The sequence below is a fragment of the Bicyclus anynana genome, chromosome 16 (genome assembly GCF_947172395.1).
Source record: "Bicyclus anynana chromosome 16, ilBicAnyn1.1, whole genome shotgun sequence".
In the NCBI taxonomy this organism is placed as follows: domain Eukaryota; kingdom Metazoa; phylum Arthropoda; class Insecta; order Lepidoptera; family Nymphalidae; genus Bicyclus; species Bicyclus anynana.
In genome coordinates, this window is record NC_069098.1 from 4927460 (window position 1) to 4953161 (window position 25702).

At 33.6% G+C, this 25702-nt stretch overlaps 1 protein-coding gene across 2 annotated transcripts in view; it reads right to left on the reverse strand.

Moving 5' to 3' along the window:
* Nucleotides 1-25702, reverse strand: part of LOC112046675 (fasciculation and elongation protein zeta-2) — a 67288-nt gene that overhangs the window by 7382 nt on the left and 34204 nt on the right. Inside the window, exons 2-5 of one of the 2 annotated variants that reach the window (XM_024083393.2) lie at nt 4500-4608; nt 2420-2458; nt 1515-1646; nt 685-805 (exon numbers count right to left, since the gene is read on the reverse strand). In XM_024083393.2, the coding sequence (XP_023939161.1) occupies nt 685-805; nt 1515-1646; nt 2420-2458; nt 4500-4608 (401 nt within the window). The remainder of the gene's footprint in view (nt 1-684; nt 806-1514; nt 1647-2419; nt 2459-4499; nt 4609-25702) is intronic. The other variant, XM_024083394.2, reaches the window with a different exon arrangement.

Genomic DNA, 25702 nt, shown 5'->3' on the forward strand with positions numbered 1-25702 from the left:
GGTGTAAATTTACAAGCCTTTATTCTGTTTGTCCTACACCAACGTTAAAAGAAATCTAAGACAACAGATACATTTAGGCCAATGCTGTTAAAACTACGCATGTACTTGTATTTGCAACAATTACGATATTAAAACCTACAAAATACGTTAGAATGGGTAACTAGTAAGGTATATAGTAGGCAATAATGATTTTTAGAAATTCTGTTAATGACGGTAGAGCACGCAAGAACCGGAAGCGCTTTCCTTGGGAAAACGATGCCTACCCAAAACAAACATAAAAGCCGGCCCCACAATTTCAATGTTTATAGTTTAAGCCTCAACATACTATAAAAAGATGCATGTATAAGAGTAAATTGAACATAATTATTTTTAATTTCGTAGCAATACATCTAGACTACAAAATAATCTTGATTTGAAACAAAATCTTTATGTTATTTCATAACTACTGTTTTCACAAGTACTTATTTACACGACACTATACAATCATGCTTTTTTTGAAACTTTTGACTGTCTTTTACTTAGTAACCTTTGACTGGAAAAAAAATCTAATTGAGCAACATATACGAGTAGACTTCTTTTATCTGGAAAAAGTACATGGTTCCCGCAGGATTTGTAATCGCTTGTATCTAATACATCTAAAGGAATAATATTTTATGGTTTCAGTTAGAGGAAATGCATGCTTACTGTCTTCATATAATGGCGAGTTGAGCACTTCTTTGCCTTTCTCCAGAGCCTCGTTGTATTCAATTAGATCACCTTCAGAAGATGGCGTCTCTTGCATCATATCGTCTATTTCTTGTATTACCTGAAAAAAGTAAAACCAAAATCTTATACTTATCTTAACTAAATTCTAGATCTAATATAAAAAACATACGGCCTATAGTTGAAAAAATAGGCAATTCTAAAGAGTATATCAAAGCATATGACACTATTGGTGATGCAATATAGAAAACATACAACCTATATACGAGTAGTTGAAAAAATTGGCAATACTAAAGAGTATACCAAAATAAAGAAAATGACACTATTGCTGATGTCTAAAAATTCTATAGAGTCAAAGAACAAACACTACCCAGTTTACTTATAGTTATTACTTTTAAGATATTTTGTAGAGCTTACCAGATTGTTGGTGATTTCAGTAGATAAAGAATTCAAGTTAGATATTTGAAGGCTCGATTAGTTTATTAGAATTTTATAATCAATATATGTAATATTATTCAAAAACACTTATGCACCTAATGTACTTAAAACAAATCAAATTCGTTTAGGTACTTCAATTGGACATAGTACAAACAGGACGTTGTAATAAACCTACTCTACTAAGAAGCGCCGATAATATTTACTAATATTGTAAAGAGGTTAAGTTTGTGGTAATGTAGGGGATAATCTCTGGATCTACTGAACCGATTTTGAAGTTCATTAGAAAGCTATATTTTATCCCCGTATTCCCACGGGAACGGGAACTAAGCGGGTGAATTCACTGTAATTGATGAATCTATATGTAGCAAACTTACCTCATCAGCTGTCTTAACAGGACATTCATGGTCCTGATGAAGCCCGCCCAGTATCAAGGCATGCATGTCCAGATCTGACGCGACTGCTTCATCCTCAGAACTGTGTATCTCGTCGTCCGGGGTCATTGCACCCTGTAGAGAGAATAACTTAAAACGAAGGTACTTCCAAATTAAAGAATCAAAGTTCACCTAAAGTCCTAATAAAGGGATAGTATCTAAAAATGTAGAATTCAGGATTGATATTAATTAAGAGGGCCATGCTAAACATGCTGAATAAAATAACTTATAGGATTTTGTTTTAAGAAAAAGTAATTGTACCTACTATAATATTAAAAACTTATTGGAAGAAATAGAAATTAGCTCAGTTAGATGCCTGATCCGATTATAATCAATCTCAATTTAGTAGTTCATTGAAAAATTTGCGAAAAATATTTCGTAGAATTCTGAGAAATAAAGATTTTTTTATATAGAGGAGGATGCAATAACAATATTTTGGTAGACGCATCCTTGGTGGACGCTTGAGAATGGGAAATTTAAGAAGCATAAAAATCCTCTCCAAAAACATTTTCAATAAACGTATACGTAATTCTATTTCTTCTTAGATCTATTTTCAAAAATGCATTAGATAATTATTATCACTTCAATGTCTAAATTCCTATCTACATCATACGTGTTGTACGTTCGCAGTATGACGCTATGTGAACAACAGGTATAAAAACAAAGAACACATTTTTATTATTTTTTTTATTTTTTACAAGTTAGCCCTTGACTATAATCTCACCTTGGTGATGATGAAATCTAAGATGAAATCGGGCTGACTTGTTAGGAGGAGGATGAAAATCCATAACATAAAAAAAACATAAGAAGCGGTCAAGTGCGAGCTGGGCCTATGGTTGCCTACTTACGAGTTTCCGCAACCCTCCCTCCACGATGCGACAGCGCAGCTGCATCACGAGTGACATGACAAACTTTAGCCATTATGCGGTTAGAAAGCTCAACTTCTCTTTTTTTTTAATGTGAGTCGGGTCATCAGATTTTCGTAACAAAGAAGTTGAATGTATTACATTGTACAGCTTAATGGTTTCAACTAAATCTAAAGCATAGTGTTTATAGTTAAAATAATTTTACATAACTTTTATTGCTGCAACCATTTCCGTAAGTTTTAACCTAATAAGTGCATTGTGCATAGGGCAATGTAAATAAAAGTGAAGTGTTCACAATTTGTTAAAATAAAAGCATTTAAAGGTAATGTGGTGTAAAATTTAATTCTTCTCGTTTATTGATCCACTTTGCAGATTATGTGATGATAGTACTAATTGTTAATGGGTTTTAATTAACTCCATAAACTCGTTTACGATCTTGAAATAATTTGTTTTCTTGTTTATACTTTAAGCGAACTAAATAATTGTGATCTACTTAAAGTAATGTTTTAGCTTCATTGTCCGATTATCTTGAATATGGAAATAAAATTGCATCATTTAAATACAGTTAATACTTTCATGGACTTACTAGTCCATGAACTGTGGTACTTTAAACAATAGTCAACTACACACTGCTTCATTCTTATGAATACTGCTATAAAGAAACTTTTTATACGCTTCTAGAAACAAAAGAGTACCGAATTTTGATCATTAGCTTTTTATTCTTGAGCCAACCTAACAATAGGTACCTATGCTTTTATGATTATTATTTTCATGTGGATTAGGAACCTACTTTTATCACAATAGATAACTTTGTTTATTTAAATTGAACTGTAAATTTTAATTTGTAGGTTAAAACTCAAGTCAGATTAATTTGAGTATGAATAGAAAGCGAAAACATTAACATTAACTTTAATACTGCAAATAAGTAGGCCATTTCTTGGATTGGTTTTGATCTAGTTTTCTTCTTACGCATTATATTTTGAATCATTGAAACGTGTTCTTGAACGAATCAAGTAAATTAATTGGGTGACATTAATTATTATTTAAATCCATTTTAGTTAAGGTGTATCAAAATCAAATTACGTTTTTCAAAAAAGTTCTCGAACTTTTCGGATTTTTACTGTTTGCGCCACATCGTATTATGTATCCTCTATTTTTGTTAATGTTAAGAAAAAGTCATCACTATTGGTATGTATAGTAAAGATAACCATTTACAAACATAATTAAAAGTTTTACCAGCCAATCTCATTAGAATACCGACATTGTTCTAATTTGATGCTACGAATAGTATTTAGGGTATATAAATGAAGTGCACATAAATACGGTTTTTAACATCTAAACCTAAAGTATTCTACGAAACATGTTCGAAATCATAAATTATCTGAATACTGAAAGCAAAATAAAATCTTTCGATATTTTTTATGACAACGGAACCTAAATATACTTATGGCAAACCCCTACTTGACCTATTTTATTGTGCACTCCAATGAGATGTATACCCATACAAACTGACGAAGGACGACCATAAATTTCAATTTGACAGTTCGTATTATCCGCTTAATAAAGCGGAATTGGGATAGCTGTAATTTACTTTGCGACTTAATGAGACAACAATTTCAAAAGTCTTACAAAATGAAATTAATAAGTATTAGAAGAAAAACGAAAATTTAATAGAATGAGAAAAACAATAAGCGAATAATAACCATTTTGTATTTCTTAACATATTAAATGTGTTATCAATTATATCCCATAATTGATAACACATTTAATATGTTAACAATTGTGATCAATAGTTTCTTATACTAACTTCATGTTAGATTTAATAAAGAGAATGTTCTCGTCTCATGTGATGAGAAGCCATCTTTAAAGTAACCCAAATAAATAACAATGACCTTAGGTTTTAATGTACCCAACCTACTTGGTGAAATTAGAGCAGACGTGAGATCAGGTGTGGGAGTCTTTATTTTAGGATTGTATTAACTTTCAGTCGCGGTTATACATGTTGGCACGAAAGAAAAACACGAATACGATACTTTGTTAATCTTGTATCAAGCAACTTTACCTTTTTGTCACTCAGATTCAAAGTCGGGATATGCATCTTCCTTGAAAAGGACTTGGTCCAGTCAATGGGTAGAATGTTCCCGAAGTTGCCTGTGATTGTCCACCACATTCTGTAACAATAAAAAAAACATTGAAATATTTTGATTTTTTGTTTCATTGTCTTGAATTTTTGGTTTAATTGACTTGATTTTGAGGCTAAAGACTTTTCTGATTTCATAAATAAACGATATTCCTATCTCTTAATCTTAATGTGTGTTTCTAATGGATTTAGCTAAATTAGGAATTGAATTATGAGCCAAAATAATCTATAAGATAGAAATCCAAATCTATACTAATATTATAAAGTAGTTCGTTTGCTTGAACGCGCTAATCTCAAGAACTACTAGTCAGATTTGAAAAATTCTTTCAGTGTTAGATAGCCCATTTATCGAGAAAGGCTATAGGTTGCATTATCCCCGTATTCCTACGGAAACAGAAACCACGCGGGTGAAACCGCGCGGCGTCAGTTAGTTAATCAGAATTGTGCAGTAGGTAATGTAAATGTCTTTTATCCTTAGTTTTTATGTGATTGGAAATGATATCACAAATATTTTGCAATAAATCGCAAGCAAAAGTTAGTACTGTATAATATAATATGGACAGTATTAAATTCCCTCAAGAAAAAGCGGTTCTACTCCAATCAGTGTCAGGTTATATTCCAATCAGTTTTATATCTCGTAATTTATCGAGCGCTCGTAATAAAGTCCACTCGTGTCGACCGGTCGGATTTGTGTCGGCCGTATTTATTGTAATCCTGATCTTTCTAGCCGATTAACCTAAGACATGTAATAGATTAACTTTGATATTTTACCGAATGTATTTTCGATGCTTAATGGTAAGCCTACTCTATTTTATCATCATCATCATCATCATCATTATCAACCCATATTCGGCTCACTAAGCTCGAGTCTCCTCTCAGATTGAGAGAGGTTATGCCAATAGTCCACCAAGCTGGCCCAATGCAGATTGGCATACTATTCTATTTAAGTACATAGATAGAATTACAAGAGTAACAAGTGTAATTATTTTTTGAAAAGAAGTTAATCGTCTTATAATATTATGATTAGTTCGTGATTCAAAGGTACAGTAGACAACTTACTACGATTTATTAGTTAATAAACACATGCTTAATCTTAATGTATAAATGCGAAAGGTCACTCATAATAAAATCTCGATATATCTCATAAAAAAGATAAAATTTGGCCGGGAGGTAGTTTATAGTTAGTAAACGTCCGATAATAACAGATTTTATGACGCAGACGAATTCGGAGGTCTACACTATAGACCTAAATTTGATGAAAATTACGCCTTACTAATAAGATCCGATGAATCTATTGGTGTGTTGAGGTGTCTAGATATCCTATTTAGGAAAAGGAGAGAATCATAGATAATGGAGAAAGGAAATATAAAATTCCTCTTATATCTGTAGCTTATAACAAGTCGGATTTACAGACAGAAGTCGTACAGGGTTTCTCACTTCTCGTTTAATCTTAATATATAAATGCGAAAAGTCGTCACGAAATCTCGAAGACAGATTGATGTACAAAGATGAAATTTGGTCCGCTAAGAATGGATTTTGGGAGAGGGCAGACGAAATCATGGGCATATACTAATAAGATCCGTTGAATCTACCAGTATGTGTCCTGGGTATAGGTGTTAAGATATCCTAGTATTTAGGAAAAGGAGAGAAACATAAATAAGGAAGAAAAGAAATATATAATTCATCGTTTATAACACAGAAAATAAAACGCATAATGTGTGTCTCTTATCCATGGCTTATAACAAGTCAGAATTACCCTACGGAGATACGGATAAACAGAAGTCCTACAGGGGTTCTCACTCCTCGTTTAATAAAAAAATATGTTAAGCCTTGTTTTAGCTGTTTAAGGTTCTGACCTTGTGTAGCAATAAAGCTATGATCTCTGGAATGATTCCCGCCACACTTCCCGCGAGTGTTTTCAGCGCTGGGACTGAGTGCGTCAATGTTCCCAATTATTTGCGTCAAGGTCAACGAAGGATGGTAATGAGTAATGATGTTTTATTTCTAGCATTCAGCTTATTACACAATTTTAGAGCGATAATTTTAAAAATAACCATTATATTTATCATTTACAACACATATTCGGCTGCTGAGCTCAAGTCTCCTCTCAGAATGAGAGGGGTAAAGCCAATAGTCCGCCACGCTGGCCCAATGCGGATTGGCAGACTTCACACACACAAAGAATTAAGATAATTCCCTGGTATGCAGGTTTCCTCACGATGTTTTTCCTTCACCGTTTGAGACACGTGATATTTAATTTCTTAAAATACAACTAAAATAAACATTACATTATAAGAATAGAGTTAAAAAAATCTAAATTCAGGTAAGATACAAATGGTCTAAGAGAAATCATCATCATCATCATCATATCAGCCGATGGACGTCCACTGAAATTTAATTGAATAAATGCATAAATAAGAGAAATAAATGCATTTAATCATGACGAAAGTATATAGCCACAATGAACATTTTAGTCAGTAAAGTTTTATGACAGGCTAATGACGACTATTTATTTTAAAAGTTGATAACGATGGCATCTCGAAACTGTCTATGAGCCTTCTTGGAATTTATTCTGCGTCATCGGATCAGAAATGGAGAAATCTGCAGAAGAAACAAACACCACATAGCACAATGACTGATGATGTATTGGGCGAGGTCCCCCACTAGGTGGACTAACGACATCAATCGGTGATCGCGGTGCAAGAAGTGGTGTTTAGCTGTTCTTAGAAGATGTTTTAAAAGCAGTAAGCAATGTCGGATAGATTGTATGAAACCAGGTGTCCGAGCCTCGTTGAACAATGAATTTACGAATGAAAATAGACGGTCCTATGTATAATATAATTGGATATGTATGGCTATTAACTGAAGAAACGGATTTGCACGTATTGTTTGTTGTGTATATTCTCCAAACATATTACGGCCATGCAGTTAGAATTCCTTTGCATATGAATGTGCGTGTTGCAGACTTCAATACCTTTGCCACAGGAGCCCGGCCACATAAAACAAAACAGGCGTCCGTGACTCAGCCGGAGACGCAAATTGGCGTCAATTTGAGATCGCGCGGTACGTCACGGCTCAATTGAGGAATGTGTCACTTACATTACATGCAAGTATGCTGTGGTTTACTCGTATCACTGTCTGGTTGGGAAGGGCTGGATTTTTACGACTCTTCTAAATAAACCTTTTATCCATATGGGTTCATACATATCATGTTTTATTACAGACTAGCAGACGTCTCGCAGTTTAACCCGCGTAGTTCCCTTTCCTGTACGGGAATAAAATATAGCCCATATCACTCAGAGATAGTGTAGCTTCACACAATAAAAGAATTTTTGAAATCGGGTAGTTTCAGAGTATATTCAATGCAAACAAACAATCAAATCTTTCCTCTTTATAATACGAGATAAATAGTATAGATAAAGTTTACCTCAGCCAATGTTTTAACTCTAAAATATATTAGATATTGAATCCAAAATACAAAACAATACAGGGCTTAATTTTCCATAAAAAATTGTTATGCAAGTACTAAAAAATATCCAACAAAATATGCATCCATGTCAATTTAGAAATTAGTAGTAAATAAACAAATCAGCTGCTAAAAATATGTTCTGGCCGCTTCAATGACATGCATTTGTTTTCATTTAATATCAATAAATGATGACAGTTGTAGAACGCCTCTGTATTACGTATATGAACTTGCTGCTCGACAATTGTTTGATTACTATTGTATTGGTGTGCAAGGTTTACAGTTTCATGGATTTATGAGTTAAGCCAATGATATTTTAAAACGTTTAAATAACGACACACAATGAGAATGTTTTTGACGACAGAACATCGAAAACACTAAATGTAACATTTATTAATTTCGTACTTTTAACATTATTAGTAGGTGCATACAAGTATAGTTATCTATTTCTCTCATCTAAGTATTTATTTTATTGTAAAGAGATCAATCACATGGCTAAGTGCGGAAACGGCCCAGAAGAAAGAAGAAGAAGAAGAAGATGCTTGTGGCGTTCGAGCCGTCCACATTTCTTGTTGTGTAATTCTTTATGGGTTACATGAGATAGGCGAGGAGAGTGAATTGAGTGGAAAAGGGGAGTATTTGCTAACAGTCAAGGGTTTATGCCCTTTAAACAACTTTCACAAGTGCGTGACTCCACTCAAATTCATTTTCTGTCATTTTAGGGTCTTATTTTGGTTAAGTTTGATTTGTTAATTAAGTTATCATGCAAATATTGTGAAACCTTTGTTCAACATTGTTTTTCTTATTTTTCAAATGCCACTTTTGAAGCTTCTGCTAAAAATACATTTTAATTTATAAAAGAAAATCCGGTGGTAGTGCTTACGAGTACCAAAGCAACCGACCAATTCTCCCGAGTAAGTATTTATGTCTAATTATGTATTTAATAGTACAAAGCATTCTTAAACGAATATTACGATTTTCCTCAATCCTCCGACCTTGTTATTATTTAAAGACACTGTTTATATTTGTATGAGCCCTCGTCCCATTTGTCACATATTGTGCATTTTAATTTTTCATTGTGGGCTTCTTGCCTTCTTGTTGCCTTGTATAAGTATAACTGATACAGTTGGTAGGTAATATTTTGATATTTACAATAGTGTACACTATTATATTTACAACACTATAGACATGATGTCATGAAGTTTAAGCACTCTTAAGTCTTCCTTAATGTGTAACGTAATGTACATAATATTATGGTTACTACAACGAAATTTGTCAGATTTTCTGTTATTAGAAAGTCAAATAATTCAAATAAATTGAAGACTAACTTACTAGTAAACTAAGGCTAAACTTATATATGAAAGCTGGATATGAAGCTGGTTGAAACCACTACATTTGACTACAATACAGATGATGCTTAGTCTATAAATGCGATTTTAAAAAGATCTTCAACCTGTATTACGTAAGTAAATTTGTAGTCATTTTAAAATCAAAATTACACTAATTTGATACATTGTGGTACCTCAAATTATAGAATTCAAATTATGATAAATAATAAAAACAAACATCTTTTGTTTTTAATGACCACGTAATTATAAACATTGAAACGATGACCTATACGAAGTCCGTGAAAGTTTATTACGGCTTATCTGTAAGCAAAGTTTACGCTTATCGTCAGTGTTACGCAAACACGAATATGGTCATGTAATATTAAAGTCCTATAGATTTATTTTGTAACAAGGTCAGTTTTATAAAATTTAACACGTCATCAAAACTGCAGTGTAGTTTTATTTAAGAATACAAGGAAATGTTCCAAGTAATTTTAAAAGGGAACGTGTTTGAGAAGAGCATCTTCTCAACAGTCTTTAAAAAAATCATACATTATTATAATTTAAATTTGTAAAAATCATTACAATATTTTTTACTTATATTGTGTGAAGCTGATCCAATGGCCTCTCCTTCTCAAAATATCTTTTAATTTTAAGGGCTAACTTGTAAAGCATAAAAAAACAAAACTTAAAAAAGTAGTCGTACATTTTGTAATTTTGTTTCATACTTAATTAATCTACGTAAATTCAAGTAAGAGCTATGAAAGCAAAATTTAATTAAAGAGTCCGTTTCTCTCGCTGCAACGGTAAGGAAGAAAGGGAGTCTACTAATGAGGAAGTTGAGCACCTCTTGACATGTTTCTAGTCTGCTAGTGAGCACCTGACTTAAATTTGTTCCTAGATAAAGGCTTAGTTAGATGCGTGCTTTCTGAAGAGCTACAGTAGTCGTTAGATGAAGACTTTATTAAAGTTAGTACCTTTTGCGTCACTAAAAGTGTCAAGATTGTGTAATAAGCTTTTTCTCTTTTTATTATAGAACGGAATATATTAAAGTTAGCCTTCTATGTATAATTTAAAGTGCTCTATAGGTCTATATCGAATGCACAGTCAATATTTTTAACTTATATCTCAAAATGCCTTTCTCAAACATTCTTAACACACTAACCACACAAAATTATAAAGGCGAAAGTTTTTGTGTACCTAAGTGTGTATGTTGTTCCTTCTTGGCTACTAAAGCGATTTGGCTGAAATTTGAAATGGAAATAGATATTACTCTGGATTAACCCATACACTTTTCATCCCAGAAAAAACATGGCTCCCGCGGGATTTGTGGAAAACTGAATTCCACGCGGTCAAATCCGCGGGCGTCCGCTAGTTCTATGTATAAATAAAATTTAACAAAGAAAACCATCAAAATTACTCATCCTAGAAATCTGGTAGATAATAATTTCTTCGACATCGTTGTTCCAACTACTTATCTCTATCAGTAGGGCTTTAGATGTGTATGAATTCTACTTTTTGAGTTTGTGCCAAATTATAAAAGGCAGTTCTCACATTTTGTACACTCGAAGTAGAACAGCACTGAGTTTATTTTAGTATGTTACAAAATATTTGCCAAAGTTACGCCGAAAAGTTTTTGCGTGGGTGTTTTGTTGTTGAAAACCTACGCTACTTCGCACAACCACATCTGTTTATGTGTTATGTTATTTAAGCTGCGATTGACAAGCTCAATGGCATGGCCTGGTGTTGTCATCACGAGTTTGTGACGTCACATCGCCATATGGCCTACCGCTCGCGATATGTAGATGACTGTTTGGCAATGTCATTATGAAATAGGAGTACTATGAAAACGACCCTTATCAAATAAATAATCGCCTTTTCTAAATAAATAATCAGAGGTCTAAGCTTACCATACATTCTCGCTTTCTGCATGCTAAATGTATTGATTATTACTATATAATACCTACTGTCTTGATTATTGTTTTATGATAAACATTTCTAATTAGTTTTTATCTGTATTTTATCTGATGCAGACTGGTCTATTATTGTTTGTGTGATTGAAATTACAATTCTTTAGTTCATTCTTATTATTATCTTTACCTACTTGATGAACCAAATTACTTTTCCTAGGTATATTCTTTAGAAATGGAATATATTTTAGAAACCATATTATAAATTTAATTTGGAAAGTTTCCGGTTGAATTATACCTTCACCTCCAACATCAACAAGTCCACAACTAATAACTATACGACTAACGACTGATGCTATATTTGTTTTTCCTGTATGCGCGGGATGACACAAAACAGGGACATTAGTCTGGACATACTGTGTGTATCTGTCTGATTTATGGAACGTTTTACCTTCCTCGTCACTTTCACAATACTTTGTTTTCAGAAATAACTTTAATGTTTTTATTGCCCTATCATTCTTATTAGGAATTCCACATTGAGGAACGTGATAAATTTCAGAGCTTCCTTTTTTTTGCATAAGGGCCATAGTTCGTGTAAGTATTTTTGGTTACCCGCTACATAAATTAAGAAATGTATTATTGCATAGGATTTGGAGCAGATATACTTATTTAACAGTACACAAATGGACATAAATACTTATATTCTCTATATCTATTTCAAAAATTATCTCATATTTACAGTTGCCTATTTATTTATAAAAACGTCCGATATTGTTAATATTCATCATAATTATCATCATCATGATTATCATCATCAACCCATATTCAGCTCACTTCTGAGCTCGAGTCTCCTCTCTGAATGAGAGAGATTAGGCCAATAGTCCACCACGCTGGCCCAATGCGAATTGGCAGACTTCACACACGTAGAGAATAAGAAAATTCTCAAGTATGCAGGTTCGATGTTTTTCCTTCATTGTTAATATAATTGAACAACTATCTGAATAAATAAGCAAAGTAATAGGATATCAAACGTTAAGTGAAATGAAGAGTAAACCTAGATTCATGTGAAATTGTAAAGCCCTGAAGAAACACAGTTCTAATTTCATTACGAATTCAAAGAACGGGAACTAGATTCAGCCCCTTTGACTCTAGCGAAGTTGTAGAGATACCTATTATCCCTACTTTTGCTACGTTTTCCGCTGTTTGTTTATAACATCTCTATCCAGGGCCGGACCGTCCATACGGCGAAAAGAGCGGTCGCTCCAGGCGCCAAATCCTAGGGGGCGCCGAAATGGTAAAGACAAGATTTAAAAAGAAATTAATGTGATGAATTTACGTGCGCGAAAGGCGCCATAATTGGATCTCGCTCCATTCTAAAATTTACCTCGGTCCGGCGCTGTCTCTATCTATCTACCGACGAAAACGACCTAATTTCTTTTACTTTAATCTTTACATTTGTTTAAATATTAAGATCAGTTTTAATATCACTTTTGATTTAGCAATAATATATGCTGTAGATCTTCAAAAGAACTACTGTTCACATTCTAGCAGACTTATTTTTGGTTTGGTTTAGTTGTTATTGTGAAAGAGACGATGAAAGAATGAAGAATGTTTATTTTGAGTAAAAGTTTGTAATATTCATCAATGCTTTGCTTTTTGTGCTTACAAATCTATGGTATGTTTGTTTTTATTTTGTGGTTTCCGAATTGTGTAATCTTTTTACTAAAACTGTACATCACTGTCTATTATAAGTGATAGTGTAGTTACTACATTCGTTAAGTCTGTAACGTTGACAAATAAAGATAATCATGTCACGAGTATGTGCATAGAAATATGAAAGTTGTTCTTGAACTTAGTTATATTTATAAGGCATACGTGTCTCTGCGTACTACGAAAATGGTTTCCGATGTCCCCGAACACGCGGTGAAAATTGAGCCTGTCTCTCTATATAGCCATGGTAATTTGTACCGTTAGATCTTTACTTTATCTGTTAGCTGATCGTTTTACTTTGTAAACGTTTGTTATTTAAATGAAGTAAAGTATGCAATATGAGGCAACGATAAGTCCATTATATTTTCAATATACTCTTTTTGAAAATTGGTTTATTCAGCAGCATTTTCCACTTAAGATATTGAATTTACCCATCTAAATCTATCTAATATTATAAAGCAGTAAAGTTTGTGATGTTATAGAAGAAATCTCTGGATCTACTGAACCGATTTTGAAAATTCCAATTACCAATATAAAGTGACCTTATTTGCGTGTGTGCGACTATGTTTTCCCCCAGATTATTATGAAAACGAGAACTACACGGGTGAAACGGGACGTCTGGTAGTACCTAATAAAGATTTTAACATAAATGATTGTCAGTATAACCTAGATGAGTGTGTTTCGTTGTAGAATGTGGACAGATAATCTTTTGTTTGGAAAGAACGTACGTATTGCAAGAAAAATTTTGTGTTGGGCAGTAATTAAACAAAAGACGGTTTGTAATTTGATAGCAACGTAAGACCCGTGAGAGATTCACATAATTTATAATTTTTATACATTGTACACTATAGGTATCAACTTATTTTCCCATTATTAAAAATATAAGGAGAGTAGGTACAGGTAGGTAAAGTAATCTCAAGTAGATATTATATTTAGGCTTTTGATGACATCCTAATTGACTCGCATCAGGGTGGTTAGCGATCTAATAACTTATACCCAAAGTTAGAAGATTATTTATGTAAGTTCCAAAATTAGTTTATTTTTGTTTGAAGATTACAAAACTTAAATGTTAAAAGGTACCACACTTATTTCTTAAAAAAGGATTTGAAAATTCGACAGGTTATGTTGTTTAATAATTCTTGTAGCTTATTCACAGTATAATGTACTGTGTAATGTAGATGCCATTAAAAGGATCTCTGCAGCTCACCAGGGGTCTACAAGACCCGATGCTCTGCCAGAAGGAACTTGGGCTCGAATAACAGAAACCTTGGTGTTGAAGAAAGGAGGAGCACCAAACGTCACTTACGAGAGAGAAAGAAAGATTGGGAACCGACGTGACATCAGTTTTGATGCTTCCAAGATCACGATTGAATTCCACGTCTGGGTTACATAAGATATCGGGGATCTTTCTTTCGAAGACGCTAAAGAGACAATATGGAACGTACGTAAGAATAAAGTACACTCTTTTATAGGATATTGGTTTCCCACTAAAGATCACGGGCCATCTGTGTGGTAGTCAACAAATAGTATAAAATAACACTAGAAAGTTTACCTCCGTACTTGAAGTGTACGTTAGTTAGTATTTTTATTTCGCCTACGCACGATTGCACAGTGATTTTCATAGTTAAAGCGTAAACATTGGGAAATATTCCAAGTATCTATACTTATAATACTTAAATCTGTAGAGAGGTCAATTCTTTGCGTGAAATATATTTCCAAAATAACTATCAGGGGGTGATAAGTGGTCGATACTGATGCCAAAAATGCAATCAGTAAAATTTTTGTCTGTCTGTCTGTATGTTCTTTATAGAAACAAAAACTACTCGACGGATTTTAACGAAACTTGGTACAATTATTCTTTATACTCCTGGGCTTTATACTTTTCATCACGCTATGATCAATAGGAGCAGAGCAGTCAAGGGAAATGTTGGGAAAACGGGAGAAGTTACTCAATTTTTTAAGCTTCAGTGGCGTCGTATGTTCGTTATAGGAACAAAAACTACTTGACGGATTTTAACAAAACTTGGTACAATTATTCTTCATACAGGGTTGGGTAGGGTAGGGGTAGGGGCAGTAGGGGTTCACGAGGACGAAGTCGCGGGCGTCCGCTAGTCTATACTATAGTAAGATTATATAAACTGTGAATGAATTGATTCGGTTTAGTGATTGCAGTGCGTGTTACAACGCAAATGGTACGTATAACGAATCGGCGGTTACTGTTATTGCATTCATTAACAAACAAATTGAGCGTTCCATTCAATGGCTGTTTTTTGTTTGTAATGTAAATGTTCTTCGGTGATTTGTGCACCTTCAATGTAAGAGTGATTTTGTTTTTTATATCGCTAGATGGCGCACGCATAAGATCTGCTCCTGCATTCTGTATAGATACAGCGATGGGACATCGCTCGTTTCCATTCTTGAAATTTTATTTTTGGCATCCCATAAAAATAAAGTTGAAATTGTATTATAACTTGTTATAGGCCAATATTACATCGACGAGTATAAAACAAGAATCGATCCTCAGTTTTTGAAATAAGCATGTTGTTTATAGATTTATACCACAGTCTAATATGTTTGTTTACCCGACTACCAATTTGGTTTTATGTTCAGCTGTATGTTTTAATTTTTTATGTTTTCCTATTCCTTTTTATTCTAATTCATGAAAGAATACCTTGTAAATTAACATCTTCTAAGCTAGACTTCAAACCCTATCATTAGTTTCCATCAATTTTATTGCAATGTGTAAAGTGTGAAAAATTAAGTAAAAATTCGAAAACCCTCGGTTGTAACCACAACGAAATAGTATATCATAAAATTATTTCTTTCATTAGATACTCGTATTATTTCGTTGTGGTTTTAGAGATGTCTGATAGAAAATACAAATTTTGTTGTACCATGAAAATTTCTTTTATACAAAGACACTCAAAGGGCAATTTTAAAATGTGAGTTAGAGGGTTAAAAATACTTACTTTACGACCTATTCTCAGATGTACCCAATATACAAAAAAAAACATTAAAATCGGTCCAACCACAAACACGAGATTTTCTTATATTAGTTTTATGTTAATTGTTAGATATGTCGTCATTTCGAATCTCCGGTCGTCTATAAACAGGATTTAAAACACTTTTATCAGGGGATATTTTTTTCTTTATTCTGGGGTTCGTGGAACACCGCACAGGACTGGATTTGGACGCCGCATTCCATCGGTTACCATAAAAGGAGTCGTTTACATAATGTGTGCTTTTAACGGTGTCCAAGAAAAACGTACATCAATCTATATTATATGTTTAGTGTATACTTAGTTGTTTTTGTTGAAGATGTTTTCAATGCAATCTTTTCGATTATGTTCTACATATTTGTTATTAGAGAGTTAGAACTATATGCTTCTACAACGAAACCATTCCACGGGGTGACTTGATATTTGGTATTATATTCTTCAAAACCTTAAAATGATATAATTCAAAAGCAGAATACAGTCACGTGTAAGTCAACATAATAAGAAAGTTAAACACATAATAATAAATTCATACCAAATGGACGTACGTGGGTCATCAAGTTAGTCATTACTAAATGGCCTGATAAGATTCAGAGGTGGATAGAGATGCTTTTAAGCTTTCTCTACGTGATCACTGCGAGTAATGACGTTTACGAAATTGTAAAACCCATTGACATCAAATCTTCATAGATCCACAGACGAACCAAAGTCACTGACATATCTCAGTGAGTCGCAAAACTAAAGTTGCAATGGATAGGGCATATAGTTGAGGTCCGAAAATGCTGGAATGGCGACCCCGCACCGAAAAGCACAGTGTTGGACGACCCCCCACTACGTGGACTGGATGCTTGTGGCTTGACACCGTTTTGTTTGGAAGTCCATGCAAGAGGTATATGTCCAGGAGTGGATGTCCATCGGCTGTTAATGATGATGATGATAGACAGCAAAGTATTTTTATGGCGACTTCTCTAGCGCAGTTAGAAATGCTATTTTCAAAGAGGTACCGCTACCTTAAATAGCTCACTGACTAGCAAATATGGACATACTCGTAGATCTTAAGAATGACAAATATTATGCTATATAATCTGTGTTAAGCATAGACGTTTACTATGGTAGATAAATTATTGAAAAGTCATGGACTACGTACAACACTACAACTTGTACAACTATTTGTACAAACAACACTACTTGGACCACAGCAGATAGATCACAAAAGCTATTTTATAATTCCATGACTTGGACAGACAACACTACTTGGTCAGACAACAGTACTTGGACAGACAACAGTACTTGTACAGACAGCGCTACTTGGATCACAGAACATAGAACACTAAAGCTATTTCATAATTCCGTGACTTATACAGACAACACTACTTGGTCAGACAACACTACTTGGACAGACAACAGTACTTGTACAGACAGTGCTACTTGGATCACAGAACATAGAACACTAAAGCTATTTTATAATTCTGTGACTTATACAGACAACACTACTTGGTCAGACAACACTACTTGGACAGACAACAGTACTTGTACAGACAACGCTACTTGGATCACAGAACATAGAACACTAAAGCTATTTCATAATTCCGTGACTAGGACAGACAACACTGCTTGGACATTAACACCAGCCGTGATTGATGATATTCTATCAAAGGGTCACGATGATATTGAAGTAAATGGATCACTGCATAACAGCTAAAGTGATATGAAACAATCTACTGGCTGACACACGAGAAACGAGGTTAAGTTCGCAGTGCTCTTGTTATCAACGTACACAATGGTTTTGTAGGTCGTCGCAAGTGAGAACATTATGCCATCAATCAGCAATACTGAATAGATGTTCTGACATTTACTTAGGGTGATTTTCTATTTTCATTTCCTAAGAGACTTACAGTTGATGTCCCTTGGACGTTTCTTCGATGCAAAGTAATGGAATGGGTATCTTTCAATCAAAAGTCTAGAGAGGCACCTTCTAGGTCAGTGAGGTTTATCGTAGGCTGCATCTTCTTTACCACAAAATATGTTTGCACCCAAGCATTGGCCTATTCGGCTCAACTAAAAATAATACATTTTTTATCAACCAATTTTTTAGTAACAGGGTTAAGGGGAACTTGGAGCTTATGCCTACTACGTTGCTCAAATCAGATTGGCGAGCTACACATAATAATGATAATGTATGTCTGTAACTCACTAGGACTGCTACAGTGATGTTAAATGATAGAAAACTCTATTACATAGCCCGACAAGTAAGACAAATAAATATCTTATGTTTATAAATGTTTTTATTGGGTTTTCGTATGCTATGTGTTTAAACTGTACCTACTTGTGTATCTAGATATAACTATATCTGCCCCTTGGGTAAAATAAAGTACTTTCAAACCAAATTATGTCTGGAATGGAAAATACTCTCTGATAGTATGCAATAAGGCAATCGGTGTATCGCCATTCGTGCCCGGGCGTGTCAGGTTGTTACCTCTGGCGTACTTGGCTCTAGGCTCTAGGATGTTATTGATCCGTCGTTCGTTGTCGTAGTTACCTACTGCCAACTAACCGCAGGCCGTTTACTTACAAACAACTCTATGATAGGTCAATATAGCTGTGGTATAGATGCAGAAGGACGAGGGACATTATGTTATGAATATTATGACAGCAGAACATTCTAATTTCAAAAATTTAGAAGCTTTGGAGAGCATGTTAAAGATTGGTGATCTAGAATGCTCAATTGTTTCAAATCAAATGTAATTCGTTTATTTCAAGTACTTTACCAGGACTTTAAACGTCGAGTTTGTATATTTGTAGTTACTCCTACTGTTACACGTGCAGAATGCATATTTGGCAAGAAACTTAACAACTTTAGGAGCAATGCTACTTAAATACGGTATCGGTATCAACAATATTTGTTGGATCTGAGCAATAAACTAACTAATTATGACTTCTTTATATGCTTGTTTGTTAATTTAATGCGTTGTAGGTAATATGTGTGACATCTTATCACTGAGCCTAATAACATATAGGACAATATTCATTCTATCATGTATATTGCTGCTACGTGACCTGATTTGCGCTTGTATCGATTAAATTCATATACTCGATGTAATACTAGCGACGCGTAACATGTCCCGTGCTTTCATCCCCTTCATCATTGGGGTTAAACTGCCTCATTCCTCCAGTAGTTACGTCGATTTGGTTTTGAATCATGAGATTTATGAATTTCAAATCCTGAGTTATACAAATTTGAGCTTTTCTACCAATAAAAGGTCGGTGTTGGGTAAGGTGAATATATGCCTCGAAGTGCATCAGCTATTGTTGCAGGTCAATATGATTTATTTCGTATAGTTAACCACAGACAGGTCTAGCTTTTTCTTTTCTGATTGTGAAAGTGCCGTAGGCTCCTTATTGGGACCTCAGCGACATCACCGGGGGGTTTGGGCGAGAGCAGAAGCATCGCCTGATAAGTCCCAAAGCAGAAGCAAAAGCTTGTGGTGAATCGGAATTTTAAATACCCTCTGCTACGAGTTTAAGAAGGGAAGCTTGACCTTCGGATAGATTAATTAATGGGTAAATTTTCAAAAATCCTTCATTAGTGCAAGCCTACTCTCTAAAATGACCCCGTATTCAAATTTATGTGATTTTAGCTAGCTCAGCAGCTGGACTTTGAAAATCTGTTTGTTATTCAGTCAGTCATCATATTATTCTTGTATATAACTAAACATACATACCTTAACAGTCACGTTACTCTTCTTAAACGATGCTCAATAACACGATAGTAGCATCTCTGAATGTATTCAGTCGGCGGTTCATCATTTATTAACATCGTGTATGCGCTATTGATTCGTGGAGGGTTGTCATAACTACCGAGTATGAATCCTTGCTTGTGACCTACTTCTATCAATTCGAGTTAGTCAATTGAGATTTCTAATTATAGTAAAATGAAATGAGGCTTATAAAAAGCCACTACTTTGCAAAAGTTCATAATATAGGAACTACGAGTACTTATGAATAATAAAATTCTGCTGATTTCTATAAAAAGATCTTTCTTATGTCATCTTTTTGTTGGCTTCGTTATGAGTATTTTATTAAATTTTAACTTCTTCAATGTTCATTATCCGTTTGTAAAATAAATTATTAATAGCTAGGCACTAGGCAGTATCCCAAAGTTTTTAGCTTTATTTTTGCATCAGCAGCAAATCAATTAGATCGATAATTAAATATCATACTTTAAAGAAACTCAACATTTATTGGGTTTTTCAAAATAATTACCTATGATATTTGATATCTGTGACCTTATTATCTTAAATGCTTGAACTCTTGTATAGCGACTTCAATCAATTGCTACCACAGCCGGGCTTCAGACATTCGATTGATAGCAGATTTAACCTTTGGTCATTACGCCAATTTATTTTGTAACGTACATTGCTTATAAATCATTAAAAAAACAATTTAAATAAGAATCAGAAGTATAATAAGTTATTTATGTTAAAATACTAAACATTTTAACCAACTTATTTGGACGAATGACTTATCTATAAAAAGTTTCATGTTTAATCATTCGATTAATCAAAATAAGTCAAAAAAAATGCATCATTTATCTCTTATAACTATAACGGTAATAAAGTCTTTTACATTCAATGTATTAAGTAGAACAAGTAGTTTAGTCAGTCGAGTCGAGAGATAGGTAGTAACTACTTTGACGCCATCGCCACTTGAGATCACGAGATCTAATCTAAATTAATGTAGTTTACCAAGTAATTTGAAGTCACGATAAATCCGACGATTATAAAGAACCTAATAAAACGCAGCTAAATGTGTCGCCATAAAAAACCACGTCGTGTGATATACAACAGCGATGGTGTCCCATTAAGAAAAGGCGGGGGGGATTCAAAATTAGAATTTTATATCAGTCTCCGAGTTTTTTTTTTTTTTGCTGAGCGATGTCTCTAGCCGGAGCGTGAATGGGGCCACTACAAAATACCTATCTCATACTTTAGTACAGGGGTCACCAATTAGTTTCGCTCGGGGTCCATTTTAAGAAATGACATTTAAAAAAAAACATTTACTAAACAAAGGTAATTACGGACATTACAAAGGTATTTTATTTACTTATCAATGAGAAAAATTACATTTTTTGTTGCTGATTATTATCTGTCTGAAGTTTGGAGTGAAATTGTAATATCCTGGAAATATTCATCAGTAAGTCGCGATCGAAATTTATACTGCGGGGGATATATTTTTTCTACAATACATTATAATAAAAATACATTATTTTCATTAAGCGTAGAACAATTAGATACAGTAAATATATTTTGAATAACATTTTATAATACATAAGTTATGAAATGACATGCGTTTTTTACCGTCATTTCTAATTTGTATCTTGGTAAACAGTGCACATCATATGGCTTTAGTATTAGAAAGAAATTCTCGGTAAATCGTGTTATCCTATTGAATCATGCGCTTCTAAAATAGATACTGTGCATGAATCTTTTTTTAGATATTAAAAAAACATGACATCTAAGTAATAATTCACGGTTCATTGCCTCTATGTCGGCGTAACAGGAGTGGTCTCGAAAATAGATCGGTTTGTGTACATTTTTTTGTGGAAAGCAGGTGCGGTGCCCGATCCGGTAAGCAGGTAACGCACGGGACCTGTTACCCATTTCCGCGTTAAAATTTTAACGATCGAGTTATATTTTAACTTTACTTTTCTGAAATAGAGAAATCAAATAAAGCTACAGACATTGATGTTCATACTTTATAAATTACTGATGAATATCATAACACTGGACTAGTACATCGATATAGTAATAAAACAGATAATGTTGGCACATATTTAGTTTCTATCGTATAAATAAATACCTTGACTTATACAAATGATTGTGGGTCACATTTAATCTTGTTACAAATGCTTATAAATGAAATATGTTTAAGTATCTGTTTCACCAGACTGGGACTTTAATTGGACCTTCAGTTACAACGAAGAACATTATTGGATCATCAACAATCCTATAGAATATTATATTATCATACCTAAATGATGTTATGAAAAAATCTACCGAATTAAGAGTCTCTTCTTCTTACTTAGTTAATTAAGATCAAATTTCCTATTGATGTACCTTTCACGTTCGCAGAACGTGAAACCAAACATAATGTTAATTAGTTTTGACACTAAGATCAACTACTTGTCAAGAAAAAATTATAGATGATTTCATCAATAAAGTCGATACTATTGTCTACGTGATTACAATTCTTATAATTTTAATCACGTAGACAATAGTATCGACAAGTTCTACTGAAAAGAGTCAAAGAGGAAGAAATGCTTGCTCATACTATCATTTAACCAAAAGAGTTAAAACAAAAACCGTAAACAGTTAATTGACGAGAGAAAGAGACAGATAGTAGCTTAGAGTAGAATAGCGTGAAAGTATCAGAGATCAGACAACTAAAGGGCCTCGGTATAAACAAACGCTTGGCTGCAATAATACCTAATAGTAAGGAAGATGCAGGATACGAGTACGCCTAGATGATGTGCTTTTTCACTCTTGACTTGAAGACACATTGTAGCTGGTACAGAAACTGCTATTTTGCAGTGAAAATTAGAAATAAAAACCAATAATGAAACGAATTAATCATCGAAATGAAATAATAACCATAATCTAAGAAGCTAAAACGCTTTGTACGAGTCCAAGACCTAATTTACTACGTAGGGATGCAGGTTGCTGATGGAAATTATTCAAAGTAAGAAATACCCACATTACGACTACGAGTGTGAAAATTGAAAGATTGTTCTAAATATATTTTCAATAGAACAGTATCGATTACTTTTTGTTTTGTTTATAAATCTATCAATTTATTAGTATGGGAAGTGGTAACTCGGGTGTTTCAATGGACGCCATACGGCTTGATTAATGACTCCGGTTTCGTTTGGTTTATTTTTTATTCCTTTTTTTAATGAATCTCTCGTGTTTAGATCCCATCTAATTGGATGACGCGGTGGAAACCGAGTGTACGGTTAAATGCCTCAATAGCACCTACCTATACTTAACTATGAACCGCTTTCTAACCACTAATTTTTTGAATATCCAATTATATAAACTAGGAATCGAAGTAATTGGATTTATGGAAACTGCTTATGTAGTTATATTTTTAGATAAATTCTGTTACTTCCACTCTAATGTGCCTTTACTTACGTATTTCCTTTAAATCTTCATAATAATACTTACCTGAAACAGAAAAATAAATATTAACATGCATATTTTTGACATAACATATTATACTAATATTATAAAGCTGAAGAGTTTGTTTATTTGTTTGAACGCGCTAATCTCAAGAACTACTGGTCCGATTTGAAAAATTCTTTCAATGTTAGATTTATCGAGGAAGGCTATAGGCTATTTAATATCCCTTTATTCGTACGGACTAGTGTCTATTATTTTAATACTTTCACTCATATCGAGATTAGAAAGGGTCTTAACAATATAAAACTTCTTCGTAATAGACCAGTTTATGTAATTGAATTTTTTGATACAGGTACGATATAGAAGAATTAAACATATTGATAGACATGTGACAGTAGGAGTTGGTGTTGTATCTATATGTGTCAAAATAACCAGTATATTTAAAAGAGTAGCCATTGAGAGTAAAAGTGTCGTCCGGTTGGTACATGCAGACCACTTGTCAAGTCAAACACGAATTACGATACGACCAGTACTTGCATTAGCATACGGCCTTTGCCACACCCAAGATACTCGTCGTGTCAAACATACGATGAACTATTTACTTTTCTCAAGTAGAATAACACTGAGTAACTAACTTAAACAAATACACATTTTAAATATTACGTTTCCTTGGATTTAATAAGTATAAATAGGACTGCCCCTATACCTCGAAGAGCACGTTAAGAAGTCGGTCCTATAATTATCATTAACATCTGATAGTAGCCGTTAAAAAGACAATCATTATCACCTGTCAACCCGCATTCAATTCAAATTGCGATGAAGCAGCGTGATGGATGGATTAAGCTTTCTATTCTAGTAGGGACTAGTGGGTCATTAAAACAGGATGACAATGATGATGAATTAAAATACCTGATAAAAAGAATTAACAAAACACTCTCTATTCATATCAAACAAGATTTTGCACTTTGTTATGTCTAATCACTTGCAATATCATATCTACATATTGCAATTTCTCTTTTTATGTAAACACAAATCCCTTATACTGCAAAGCATTGCAAAGCGGTTTTTTTTATAGATAAATCTGCGATCGTACAGATCCCTAAACAGGCCTTTTAAAAAACCGATAGATTACACAAAGAAACTGAGATTAAACTGAGCTTCAGTTCTCGTTTCCAAGATTAATCGTGGAAGCAAAGCTAATAGGCAAGCGAGTTGGATGAATTGAAACGCATTGTGAAAGACAGAAAAGGATTTTGCATACTGACTGCCAAACTTTGCCCTGGGGTTCTGGGAATTACGATAAAAACTATAACAGAATGTATAACTTTATACTTGTAAATCATTATTCCTCCTTGCTAATGACGTCTGTCTGATCGTATTATCTTGATATCGATTCTTATTCTTGTTTCGTTACTTGTTATCGTATAGATCTTGGTACTTCATTGTCCAGTTAAGCTACGCAACAACTACGCAATATGATTAATTTACCGACGGTAAGGATATCTGTTTAAGGCATGACTTTTTATAGTACAAAAATAGTTGACATAACAAGCAGTCCTTCTTCTTATGATAAATTAGGGTCATCTTTATAATCTGACTGAACCAGGAAAAGGAGCAATGACCCCGGAATTTGGAGCTTAGAACCAGGACCAGCAGTGAGTCCTCTGATCACCAACACCAGCGAGTCCTCTGATCGAAGTATGATGCACGAATCGTATTGACATCGCTAATTCGCTGCTCAAAGGCTTGAAGGTTTAAAACCGCTCCCTTGACGCCCCTTTAACTATGACACATTCGGGGAAGCCCGGACGGATTGAAAAAACTTAAACATACTTCCAACAAATTTTTAACAGTCTGCAAAAATGGTTGAAAATGTTTATGGGTTAGATAGATGTGACTATACACCAACTTTGTCTAAATATTTAATTACCTATACTTAAATTAGATGAATTGCAAAACTGTAGATGCAATATGTGTCTTAAAAAAAATCAAGTGTAACAATCTTCTTTATATTATTGTGTAACACAATATTACACAATATTATTAAGAAGATTCTTACTAACATGACTTTTTTGTATTTTTCTACCCACGTAAGGTCATACCTCCCACATAGCATCTCAACTATCAGTCAAATAGCTGTTCAAATATTATTTAATCAAATCAAATAGCTGTCGAGTAAATACGAAGTCGGCCTTCTAATCTAGTAGATGTTAGCCATTATTTAATTTGCCAGATAATTTTTGAAGAAACAGAACAGTTACAAGTAAAAGCCATCATTTTCTGTATTGGGCAAACAGAATTTATCACAATTTAAAAAATATTAAATGACTTAGTTTCATATAGTGCTTTAAATACAAATTTATTTCAAGAATTTCAAAAAATTAACAAAATAACAGATTAGAGTAGGTACCAAACACATATATTATATTGTCGGGTTTAATATGAAAATGAAAAAGGTACACAAGTAAACTATGTATTCTTCAGCTCGATATTATCAAAGATTTATTATTCAGTTATTCCAGGATGTTTTTCTCAAT